At 42.3% G+C, this 13,610-nt stretch overlaps 1 protein-coding gene across 6 annotated transcripts in view; it reads right to left on the bottom strand.

Moving 5' to 3' along the window:
- Positions 1–1,555: 1,555 nt before the first annotated feature.
- The window catches only part of ARHGEF10 (Rho guanine nucleotide exchange factor 10), a 107,007-nt gene continuing 94,952 nt past the window's right edge, over positions 1,556–13,610 (bottom strand). For all 6 annotated transcript variants that reach the window (XM_080998938.1, XM_080998937.1, XM_080998933.1 and 3 more), the window contains 2 exons: positions 8,378–8,500; positions 1,556–5,242 (listed from right to left, as the gene is read on the bottom strand). In XM_080998938.1, coding sequence (XP_080855064.1) covers positions 4,722–5,242; positions 8,378–8,500 — 644 coding nt within the window. In that variant the 3' untranslated portion in view covers positions 1,556–4,721. The remainder of the gene's footprint in view (positions 5,243–8,377; positions 8,501–13,610) is intronic.

The raw sequence follows: 13,610 nt of genomic DNA on the forward strand, positions 1-13,610 counted from the left end.
GGCTCAGGCATACAGCCTGCCCGCCCCCTCCAAAAAAAATAAATAAAAAATCACAACAGCATAACAGAAACGTAATTCTGAATATTCTGGTTCACATACTCATACCTGGAGGTGTCTCACAGCAGTCCCTAAAAATTCCGAATCTGCACACTGTCCCAAAATGGTTAGCGACCCTTCCCCCACCGCCAGCATAACCTATGAAATTATTCTAAAAGAAAATGCATGGGGACATGGCGCAGCACAAAATGGCGGCCACACCTAAAAGAGCAGGGAAAGAAACAGGACCAGAAAATCATGTGGTCCTCACAGCTAACCCAACAATGGAGGGGAAAGGCACCTACAACAGCCACTGCTGCTCAGAGAAAGAAGCCTCTTTGCACTTCAGAATGGGAGGGTGTCCAATCCTGGCATCCAATGAAATATGGGCATATCGGCAGGGTGTGTGTTTTCAGTGGAGGAGATGCCAGGTCTGCACAAACAGGAACTGAGCAGAAAGAACGTCGTCTTCTGCACCATGGATTTTTGAGGTAATAATAATAATAATAATAAATTTTATTTATACCCCGCCCTCCAGGGCCAGGGCCGGGCTGAGGGCGGCTAACACCAAATATAAATTACAATAAAACGTAATAGGGGGAAAACAAACAAACAAACAAACAAACAAAAACAGTTAATTAAAATATGGCTTAAAATACAGGTTAAAATGCAGCCTCATTTTAGTAGTAGCCCATAAATCAAGACCATAAAGGGAGGAAACACCTGAGCCAGCTATCCATGCTGGTCCTACTTGGGCCAGCAAAAAAGCCAAGGGAAAATTTATATACCAAATCCCATTTAAGGGGTCAGAGTGAGTCTAAGCCAAAGGCATTTACTGAGACATTTGATGTGCACCATAGAATATGGGTATCATGCTGGCATCCCAGTATATGACATCTCTCCTCTCCTGGCTTATTAGCACAATTTTACACAGCCCATCAGCCATGGATCCAGCCTACCAGGTTACTTGACCAATTCCATGTTTGCAGCCCCAGGCTCAAAGGATCCTTGTGAGGCTTGTTTATCTTCCCGGCTGTGTAAATGCTTTGAAAAAAAGGGAGGGTGGTGTTATTATGCATTTGTTAGGGCTGCTATCCAAAACCAGGATGGGCTATTTGGGAACCATGTGGCAAAATATTATTGCAAAAGTGCCACACTGTTATCAAGTTATGGGAGAATCACAGCACCTCCATGCTTCCCAAGTAATGATGTGCACTGTAAACAATAAGCAACTGAAGCACCAATGCATTAAAATAAATGGCTTGGAATATATATTTTTTGTGGACACTGTCAGCCAGAACTACCCTTTGGTAGGCTTTTAACTCATAAAAGAAGAAAGGTTAATATAGTTTTGAGGAATGGTTTATTCACAGTTTTCTTTATGAAATATTTTTTTCTGAGTTTATTGTAGACATAAATACAAATCTTATGGCTCAGGTTATAACACATACTGTTAGATGTTAGAAAATATTTAATGTGGTATAGTGGTTGCACACTCTTCCCTTCCTCCTTTTTCCCCCTTAGGATTTTTGCACTTGCAAGTGGAAGCCGAAGCAAAATCTGGTCCACCTAGCAACACGTTTATTTTTATATATGCCCGTTTACTCTAGAAGTACATTACCACTGGTGTGCACCCAACACTGAAGCAATATAGCACAAAGTTTGCAATATACCGCAAAGCAAATGTATCTTGCACTTAGTTACTTGTTAGCATTTTTATCTATATACAATTACATAAGATACTTTAAAGCTGTTCTTTGCCATACTACCTAGCAGCGCAAATGTCTTTCAGAAGATTTGCAGAAGTCTGTGTTTGGCAGCAGTCAGTGGCTGGGATCCAGAGAGACAGCCTAGTGGAATCTGCAACTTTTTATCCTTTGAGCAGGTGAGCCCAAGGCCACAGCACAAACTTATTTTTAAAAGTCCCTTCAGTTTCAAAAGCAATTCTGCATGTGCTGCACACACGGGGATGGGGTGTTGTTCAAGAAAAGCAAGTTCAAAGGGATCAGAGAATTTTTAAACATCTCTTTGGATGAATGGAACCAAAAGTCAGCAAGGCTATTCAGGGCAGGAAACTGAACCAGCTACATAAATCTCAGAAGCAGGTAAATTCGGTGCATACGTCATGAGAAAGAAGGTCGATCCTGCTCTTGTTTATGATAGTGGAAGTTATTCCTTTGGTTTTTCCAAAGGAATGGTGCACACAGTGGGTCCAAGGAAAAGGCATACACAAGTTCCATGGAAATACGTTGGTTTTAGGAATGACCAGCCTTCTCCTACATTGTGCTCAAACGTGTCTTGAAACCAAAAGCAGCACACAAGCCTAAAAACAGTTCTTTTAGTACATTTGGAAGACTGGGTTGGTTGGGTTTTTATTAGGAATTGATTTGGCAAGCTGGGACAGTGATTAATATTTCCAGCTTTCATAGATGGCATCAGCACTTTTTGTTGATCTCAGCCCATTGCTCCAGTAAAGGACACAAGGGGTCACTAGGATATTGTTTGCTGTCAGGTACAGGAGGGGTGAGAGTCAATTGAATCTCTGAATATCTAGTTCCATGCTCCAGCTATTGGCACTTGCATCTTGTCTGTGGTTAGTTCCTTGTCCACAAATGGAACACACAGGTTTTGCTGTGACGTATCTCCTCAGGCACCAATAATTCAAATGTTACACTACTGGCAGACGTAGAAGCGTGAACCACGTTCACATCCTCTTTGCCAAGTGTGAGCAGCAGACTTCACACTCGCGGGATCTACATTTATTTTCTGTTACAGCTCAAGGTACACCAGCCGGGGAAACATGTGCAAAACAGTGGCTCGGGGATGAAGCCAGCTGCCCACGAATATAGAAATAAAAGAGGGCAGGGGGCTTTTCAATTGTTAAAACATCTGGGATTCAGAAATGGTTGCCCATCCACTGCAAATCAACCAGCAATATAGCAGTAGATCACAAAGTACCTTCTATCCAGCTCTGCTCAATCTCAAGTAAACCCAAACCACCTTCCTATTTTGCCCATTTGGTTAAGTGCCTGGGCCTATCATCTGATAATCTTAAGGCCATTCTAAATCTACACTTACAGTAAATGGTCACAATATATATACAGTGCAAACTTTTCCCACTGGACTTCTCCCTGCATCAAGGAGTGACCTCAGAGTGATACAACATTCCTGCTGAGATCCGAGTACATGGGTACAGCAAGTTACACCAACACCAGTTGCTATTCCATCCCATGCTGTGAAAAGGGTTGCTATCATTGATCAAATAAACCCGTCCGGGGAGTTTTAAGAGGCATGGTCAAACATGATCCATAAGATGGCCCCATTATGCAGCGGTCAAGTATCAGGAAGGTTTCAAGACATCACAGAGGCCCACCACTTGTGAAACAACTTGCAGGAATGCATACAGCTGTCATGACTTCTGGACTAGAGGTTGAAAGCCCTGGTCTTGTAGTTGGCTGGCTGCAAGTTGTTACCATTTCGCAACAGTCATGGCAACATCGGAGACTGCTGTGTTGCCTATAACTGAATCCCAAGTGTGCATTATTACGGCTAAATGGGAACGTAAGTTATAAAGCAAAACAGGATTGTGAAATTTGCTCTAAACAAAATGACCTCCCACCCCTATTGCTTGTAAATAGAATGCTTCTTTTCATAGATATTAGGCACCGGGCTTGGCCTGTAGTCATGGCAAATGTACACTTCAATTGATTTCAGGTCAAAGCTTGCATTAATAATGTGCACTTCTAGCAAACATTCATGTATTTGGATAGTGCTGAACTCTGCTACTTTATGGATACATAATCTCATAATTTGTTTTGCTATTTACCCCCCCCCCCAAAATTTATTCATGTACAATAAAATGGAGCACATTCTACTGCCAGCAACAGAATATGCTATAAACAAAAGAGCACCAAAACATGAACTACTATTTGTACCTACTAACATCTGTATTCATGTTATTTTCTTAAAAAAAAAAAAGCAAACAAAAACCCCACACTTAAATAAGTAAAAAGGGTAAACCACGTAGTTTTGTGTCTCAACATTTTCTGCAATGTTTTTTTTTTAATACTGAGCATTAAAAATAGTATTAGCTGTTTGCTTCAAAGGATATAAATCTAAATTACTATTTGACTCAATACACTTTTCTTTTCTTTTCTTTTCTTTTCTTTTCTTTTCTTTTCTTTTCTTTTCTTTTGGTCTGAAGAAATATATTACAAGTTTACCTATGCCCTCTGGAATTAAGCTAGTAGACAAAATGGAAGAGTTATATTGCTTTGTAAGAAGAAGTTAAGGGAGACCCACTGGTGGAATTCTATTTGATCCTTGCATTTCATTTAGTATGCTCTAGGATATAACTTTTGAATATAAATAATGGCAAAATTGTTGTTTTTTAAAAAGAAGCAGCTTACACCCCCGATTCCCATTAGAGAGTTTCCATTAAGAACTAAGCATTTTCAACCCAAGGACATATTATGATATTTTTTAGGACCTTATTCAAGCAAGCAATCTCACCGATTTCAATGCAGCTAGTCATATGTGTGCACACCTCTGCAAAGACTGACACTTGGGCCCAGAACTCATTTTCACATGACACCAAAAATCTATTTGGATGAAGGTTCATCATGATGAAGACACATTTGGGTCTAAAGCAGACGTTTTTCACAAAATCACAATGTACCGTGATGTTAGATCTTTAATAGTGGAATCTGCCAAACCATCACAGACGAAACCAGTTCATCTGGCCGCTGCTGCTTACACTTCTTGTTCACTCTTCTGTGTCCTCGTCCTCCAGAGATGACCAAGACAGATACTGCTTTTCCTTCTTTGGATCGACATTTTTTACTCTGGCTAAGAGAGACTTCTTTCAAAAGCTCATAGACGGCACTCTCCTCGGGCCTGTGCTCAGTTGTATTTGATCCATGAGACAACGTCAGGGACCCAGAAGATGAAGACAAGTCACTTTTCTGAGCGATGGACCCTACTGAGCCTCCCAGCCAAACAGCACTGTCATTGGGGTTGCTCAGAGAAGAACTAGGTCTCTCATTGTGAACAACGTTCTTTTGGTCCTCATCTTTCAATCCCGAACGAGGACGACTCAGGCTGTGCCTTGATTTGCTTTTGCTTTTGCTTCTCTTGTTGGTTACAGAGGCCATTACAAGGAACTTAACTGGGCCGTTATGCGCATGGTAAGAAACCATTCCTCTTCCTGCAGCCGGGGGAGAAAAAAACACCACCTTCATTTTAAAAAAGAGCAATTCTCATTATCTTGACCTTAATTTCACCAGCCATTCAGTCCTCGGAACAATTTTTTAAATGGTTCTCTGCACATCACAGAACTAAAACCTTGCCAAGTCATAACATTTGCATATTGTTAAGTCAACATGAATTTGGTGACTACTTACTTTGCAATTGCACAACATTTACTGGACAACATTTACTGGAGGGAAGTCAATGTGATGCTCCTGTATCACATGGTAAACTTACCTAAAATGTTATGGGAGAGACCTTACTACAGGGAAGAGATATATACAGCTGCTTGCCAATGACATAGTGTGAGGGGCATAGGGGCAGTTGCCCCAGGGATGAATCATTAGGGGTGCAAAAATTCAACATCTGGTGCTGCCTCAATACAGCTGTGTACTTCTGTCACTGGGCTCCATTGAAAATGGCTTCTGCATGCGAACCAGGAAGTGACCTCTCCACACAACAGAGCAGCTCTTCTTTTCTGATCTCTGTGGCTGCGATCTCCTGGCAGTTGAATGTGCATGCATACTTCGTCCTTTCCCCTCCCGCCCATCTACCCCCTCTGCATGGCCCCAGGCACTGGCAACCCATGCTATGCCACTGCTGGTCTTTGCTACCTTCTGTTGGGTCTACCTCTACTCATTGATTCAAGCTGCCTATAAACAGATACTTGCAGGTCTCTTTCCATCTTGCTGAGCAATATGATGACCTTGTGCTCCCAAGTACCTTCTCCCTTCTATCGTTTCCCCTCTGATGTTACCCTTCCTGCCTGATTACCTAGGCCTGGATCTACACATGCAAAAAAATAGTAAAGCAAACAAATGCACAATACCATTTCAGACTGCGGGTGAGCAATACCAGTTTTGAGTACCCCTCCATTTACACACACACCCCGCCCTGGGGAACAAAAAACCAGCACACCATAATGGACAAATACCTTTGACTGCTGTGGTCATTTTCCATTTTCTGGGAGGTTTTAGTGTAGGGAAACATAAACAATTGATCATCCGCTGCAGTCTGAAATGGTACAGTCCATTCTGCTACATATATAGGCCAGGAGTTTCCTGCAGTCTTTGGACTGTTCTCCAAAGCCTTGCCCTGACTCTCTCCCTAGATTAAGACAGGTGAACAAGACTAAACCTTCACAGAATCACAGACTGGTAGAGTTGGAAGGGATTCCCCAAGGATCATCTAGTCCAATCCCCTGCAGTGCAAGAATCTCAACACACTGTCCCCCCCCCCCAATCCAGTCTGAAACTGTACCAGACCTTGCTTGGCTTTATGAATATGCCAGCAGTTTTGCTTTTTCTTGTTGCTGCACAAAATGTTTTCAGAAGCAGCCTATTATATATACCAGAGTTACCTTATGATTCTAGAACAAATCAGCAAAATTGAGGACATGCAGAGCTAAAGTTGACGTACAGTTCATGCTTTGTTCTCTGTTTTCACAACAGCATGAGTAAGGGAATCAGCTGACATGTTTTGGTTGGCATTTGCACTATCTTAACATTACTAGCTTTCTCCACAATCTGCTGCCAAAGACCTTTTTTTGCAATTAAGCTTAATACTCCGCTCTTGTTGCCCATATACATATTGCTGCTGGCCTTGCTGAAATAGATAACATATTTTACTGGGGAGGCCAGATGAAAGCTTCAAACATGCAAGATCCTTAAGTGCAGTGACATTTATTCTGTAGAGTGTTCAGCTATTATAGTTTACTGAAGTAAGAAGAGGGGATTTTAAACCACAGGGCATTTTTCTTTACTTGTTAACATATGGACTGGCTGCTAAAAGTAGTTGACCAGTTATAACAGTAGAGGGGGGGAAGCAAACTGCAAAACATAAAGTATCAATGCATTAGGGTTCAGAATTTTATTTGGATTTCAAAGAATACAATGGCTATTAAGCACAGCCTTCAAATTCAGCACATCTTACTCATGTGCAGGGACGCGGGTGGCGCTGTGGTCTAAACCACTGAGCCTCTTGGGCTTGCTGATCGGAAGGTCGGCGGTTTGAATCCACATGGCAGGGTGAGCTCCCGTTGCTCTGTCCCAGCTCCTGCCAACCTAGCAGTTCGAAAGCATACCAGTGCAAGTAGATAAATAGGTACTGCTGCGGTGGGAAAGTAAACTGCATTTCCGTGTGCTCTGGCACTTGTCATGGCCCGCCGTGTGCCAGTAGTAGTTTAGTCATGCTGGCCACATGACCCGGAATACTGTCTGTAGGCAAATGCCGGCTCCCTCAGCCTCAAAGTGAGATGAGCACCGTAACCCCATAGTCCCTTTGACTGGGCTTAACCATCCAGGGGTCCTTTACCTTTACCTACTCATGTGCAATTACCAATAGGTCCTTAGAGTTTCATTTACTGTAGATGTATTTATAGTTTATTTTTATGCCAGATACTCAGTTCAAAAGCTGCTGTAGGAGGCACACAATGTTCTCTAGTGCTTCAGTATAAGTCGTGCAGGCGTGTGAGAACAGCTTCCAAAGCACAGTTATCCAGCATTTCAGATCAAATCTCCATTCAGTCATGAAGGTCATTGGTTGACCTGGGGCTGATCACCTTCCCTCAGTTTAGCCAACCTCACAGGGTTGTTGTGAGGGTAAAATAGGGGAGACTTTGTCGACATGCAGAGGGCCGGAAGGCCAGCTGGCTAGCCCCGGCTGGGCCGTCTCCTTCCAGCCATCCTGCTGTGAAGACCCATCACCTCTGCTCCAAAGTAAATCAGTGACCCGGGCTTCAAAGCCAGGGCACACTACCAGCAGATCGAACTGTGCACACAGAATAGGCGTGAGGCTTGTGGAAGCATACTACACCTACAGATTTATTAATCATAAATCAAGACAAAGAAACATGTCATCTCTCTCTCTCTCTCTCTCGTCTTCACAGAGAGAATGGGAAAAGCAAAAGCTATACACAAAGGACGTTCCCAGCAAGCTGTGCTGGAATGTAAACAGACATGTGACATGCAACAGTTCCACACGTCTGCTCCTTAAGGTGGAATGGAAATCTCAACAAAACTATGCTTGTTACCTTGAGCTCCTTGCAGGAAAACACAGGATATAAATGTAATAATAATAATGTCATTTTACTTACCAGTTACTTTGGGAATTCCTTGCAAACGAGGAACTGGGAGTGCTACTATTATCCCAAGATTTGTCCCAACCAATAACAAGCCATGGCAAACCAGGAGGCTGGTCACAGAAACACGCTGCTGCCCTATAAGATTGAGAAGGTACAAAGTTACCCCGAAAGCAAGATACTGCATTTATTTACTTATCTTTTAATTAAAATATATTTAGGCCATCATTAAGGACAACAGCCCTTCTAAGGTGGGTGAGAAGATAAAGATTACGTAGAAGAACACCTTAAAAATGAATAAAACCAGCAGCAAACAAGAAAACAATCCATTATAAAATTGAGCTTGCTGTAAACAAAACATTTTTAAAAATCCTGCTTTATTAAAGCAAGGCATTTTGGTTTGTTATAAAAATCAATCAACGTTGCAGGTTACAGACTCAGTATGTGAAAAAGCCACTCAATATTTGTCAGATCTAATTTATCTATATTTCTAAGGTGTCATCCCAATGCAACTCATGTGGAAGTAAAACAAACAAGGTTTTACAAATGAAGCTAAAAGGAAGAGGGTGTGTTGTAATGGATTTAATGCACCTTGTTAAATCTGCATGCTGCTTACTTTTCTTACATATCATCTACTGTTCTAGGATAACTAGCAATAGACACAGCATTTGGTGGGACTACTGTTTCCTACTTGGACCAATTTCCCAGATTCCATTAGCATTATTCCATGGAGGAGAGTGTGGATGAGTTCCTTCAGATTACTGTATGGGTAAAATGGTTAATCCAGGCAACTTTAAGAATACAACCAGTTAGAGACACGTCGTCCAATTTATGTACGGTTATTTAGAAGTTAAATCCTACTGAGTTTTGTATCTGGATTGCAGATTTGCACTGCTTCTAAAAACACACTTGCTTCTCTTCATCTGCTTCATTCCATACTTTAAAACACTTTACTTTTTATACCTGCACATAAGGCAGCCTACCATTGCACCCCTCCAACTGCACACTCCCCTAGATGCTTTTTAGATATTTGGCAGAAATCTAGGTTTCTGCTGAATGGTTACTTGGCCCTCAGGCACCCACTTGGTGTCCACCAAGGCCCCTTCCTGACCCTCCAATTTGTCTGTTTTCAGCCCTGTGAAATGGGTATTTTGTCACGCCCATGACAATGTCTCAAGGTTTCCACATGTCCCCAGGCCCAAAAAGTGTTGTAGACCCTACTAACTTTCAAACTTTGTCACAAATGAAGACCTAGCGTGTGCTCTCTTCTCTTTATCCAGAACTTCTAGTTCAGACTAAGACTATCCCAACCTAAGCAATCCTTTTTTTTACACCAGATTCATAGGGTTTATTCATTGCACAATGAAGCAATTGTGTAAATGCGTAGTTCACAGTTGTATAATTCTGATGAAGTCCTTTTAAAAAAGGAGATATATCTTTACCCATGCATATTCAGCTACTTTAGAAGGAGATGTATTTTTAAGCCTTTCCTTCCTCAACCTGCAAATGTGAAGCAGTGAACCTGCTTTGCACGATGTTGTGCAAAACGATTTGTGTGAATCTACATATTTGAGACTCGAATCTTTTTTAAAGGTAGAACCACACATTTCGTATTGTATTTAAAGGGAAATTACTGGTGCATCGCTTAAGGATGGATATCAAAACAGTAAAATATTAATGAAAGGGATAATGCTGGCTCTCTCTGGTGCAGAATGCCTGAATGCTCCATCAGAATGGATCAGAGGGGGTAGCCTTGAATGAATCTGAAAAGTCTGCCCTTCTAGCCAAAAGGTGAATGACACTAAGTTGATCACAGCTGGAAAGAAGACAAAAGTGGAAGGCATCTGTCAGGTTGAAGTCATTAGACCTCCCAAATATTGCCAGAAGCTCCAGCCTAGAGTTGTTTTTAAATGTCAAAATAAATAAACACAAATTATAATATATTATATATAATATAATTCTCAAGAAACAAAATACTTACAGTGTTAATGCCTGGTACAACCTGCTCCCCAACCCCCACCACTAAAAAACCCCCAAACCACACTGAATGGAACCATGCCATTATTTTCTTGGCATGTAAATGCTTATCTAATCACTCAAAGAGGTATGAAGAAGAAGAGTTTGGATTTGATATCCCGCTTTATCACTACCCTAAGGAGTCTCAAAGCAGCTAACATTCTCCTTTCCCTTCCTCCCCCACAACAAACACTCTGTGAGGTGAGTGGGGCTGAGAGACTTCAAATAAGTGTGACTGGCCCAAGGTCACCCAGCAGCTGCATGTGGAGGAGCAGAGATGCGAACCTGGTTCACCAGATTACGAGTCTACCGCTCTTAACCACACCACCACACTGGCTCTCAGTGGGTGGGGCAGAGACAGGTGAGATGAAGGAACCTCAGATTGCTTGGGAAGAAATTGGAGAAAGATGAAAGCTGGGGGAAGGCGGGGAATTTTAGTCCTTGCAACTGCCTCATGGGGCAAGATCTACTGGGAACAGTTGCTGTGCTCACTAGGCCTAAACTGCTCTGTTTTTCTGAATAAGGAGTTAACATCAATGACAGCTTCCAAGTTATTGGTGACTTGCTCCCTATACCCGCCCTGACACAGTGATGGTAGCTAGGATGCCAAACAGTTCATTTTCAAAGCAAACTTCATAGCTCCTACTTTTACTGCCAGTGAGCTGCTTTGTTATAAAATTAAATGCTACTGCATGACCATTTTGACTACGTCAAGGAAGCCAAACGATTGTACAAGTGATACTAGGAAATAAATTACCTGGTCACACAATTATTCCGCCTGAGCCATGGCCAAAGTGCTGAATCTGGTTGTATTGCATGATAGGATGGGAAAGCCTCATGGAGGACAAGGCTCTCACTGGCCACTACCCATGACGGCTATGTTCTACCATCATTGCCAAGTACCGATTGCTGGGGATTCTGCTTTTAGGCTTCTCATAGGCTTCTGACCAGCCACTGTGAGAAGAAAATGCTGGACTGCATGGGCCTTTGGTCTCATGCAACTGGGCTCTTCTTATGACTTATTAGGGACGCAGGTGGCGCTGTGGGTTAAACCACAGAGCCTAGGACTTGCCAATCAGAAGGTCGGCGGTTTGAATCCCCACGACGGGGTGAGCTCCCGTTGCTCGGTCCCTGCTCCTGCCAACCTAGCAGTTTGAAAGCACGTCAAAGTGCAAGTAGATAAATAGGTACCGCTTCAGCGGGAAGGTAAACGGCATTTCCATGCGCTGCTCTGGTTCGCCAGAAGCAGCTTAGTCATGCTGGCCACATGACCCGGAAGCTATACGCCGGCTCCCTCGGCCAATAAAGTGAGATGAGTGCCACAACCCCAGAGTTGGCCACGGCTGGACCTAATGGTCAGGGGTCCCTTTACCTTTAGCTTTTTATGACTTATTAGGGTTGACATGGCAAATGTCTCCCTTACAAAATGGGGCAGAGGATGTGGTGGCTACAAGAAATCTTTGCAAAACGTTTTTTGTGGGAATGAGGCTGCAACAACTATACAGAGAAGTAAAAATTTAAAAAATCAAAAAATCATTACAGTAACACCTTAGAGACCAACTAAGTTTGTTATTGGTATGAGCTTTCGTCTGCATTTGTTTCGACTACGGCAGACCAGCATGGCTACCTACCTGTATCTACACAGAGAAGTGTGAAAGGTGTGCTTTACCAGCTTCCAGTAACAAAACACACACACACAGAAACCAGTTATACAAAACTTCATCTTTGGTTGTTTGTCATCTGCCTACAGGGTTTTGAAAATATGTGTGGATATGTTGCTAATCTTGTGTGAATATGTTGCTAATATGTTGCTATTGCTAATCTTCAGCACTTTGACAGCATTAACATGATGGCAACAGGGCAAGAATAGAGTCCCAGCATGGCACAGCAGTGCTTCAGAAATGTCTAAGTGCTGGCTTGCACCACTGAAAAAACATTGTTTCCACATGTGAAGATTGCAAGTGATTATCCAGGAATCTAACATCTTGAATGCAGAAGGAAATAAACAATCGGAGGTGAGGTCAAACGGAAATCCTCTGCTCTTGAAGCAATGGAACAACTGGGAAATGAGGAAACACCTGTTTGGGGATGTGAACTTCTAACACAATATAAAATCATCATAGGATGGTAGATGTGCAACATGATTTGTCTGTACTTCTCCATATTAAGTGCACATGGTCAGAGAGTGAGAAGCTTTTCAAATTATCGTTTGTTTGCATTTCTCAAAAATGGTTCCTGATCAATTCAGTTTATGATCATCAACAGCTCATAATGAGCTCACTTTGGGATAAATTTATCCCACACAGGACTTGGACAATTAATAATTATTGTAAAACTCAACCCTACAACAAATTATTCATGTTGTTGTTGTTGTTTAGTCGTTTAGTCGTGTCCGACTCTTCGTGACCCCATGGACCAGAGCACGCCAGGCACTTCTGTCTTCTACTGCCTCCCGCAGTTTGGTCAGACTCATGTTTGTAGCTTCGAGAACACTGTCTAACCATCTCGTCCTCTGTCGTCTCCTTCTCCTTGTGCCCTCCATCTTTCCCAACATCGGGGTCTTTTCCAGGGAGTCTTCTCTTCTCATGAGGTGGCCCAAGCATTGGAGCCTCAGCTTCACGATCTGTCCTTGCAGTGAGCACTCACGGCTGATTTCCTTAAGAATGGATACGTTTGATCTTATTCATGTTACATTGCATCAAATAATGGAGCTGATATCAAGAAGATAAGAATGTAATTTTTTACTCAGCAGGTCCATTGACATAAAGGTGGACATGGGCACAACTATGCACTTACACAATCTCAATTTTGAATTTTTGAAAAACTGGGCCATTCTGTCACTTAGAGCTATATAAAAAGCACACTTTCCAAATGAGACTCTTTGTTACTATAATTTATACAAATAAACTGAATGCTAATCAATTATTCAAAGTGTTTCACATGCATCTTCTCAGTAACCCTTTACAATACCAGATCTGCAACAAGAATCCTTACAGACAACCAGAACTGCGGAAATGTCAACAATGAAATTGACAAAAATCTGAATCAGGCTCTTCTGCCCAACGCACTGCGTAAGCTACTGTGCTGCATCAGCTGGCATGCCATTTATTGACACCTAGGTTTAAAGTCTCCTTCGTGGATCACTGCCTTGTCGTGTATAGTTAAAGCTATGGTTTTCCCAGTAGTGATATATGGAAGTGAGAGCTCGACCATAAAGAAGGCTGATCGCCGA

This window comes from Podarcis pityusensis (assembly GCF_964106645.2).
Source record: "Podarcis pityusensis genome assembly, chromosome: 3".
Taxonomy (NCBI): Eukaryota; Metazoa; Chordata; class Lepidosauria; order Squamata; family Lacertidae; genus Podarcis; species Podarcis pityusensis.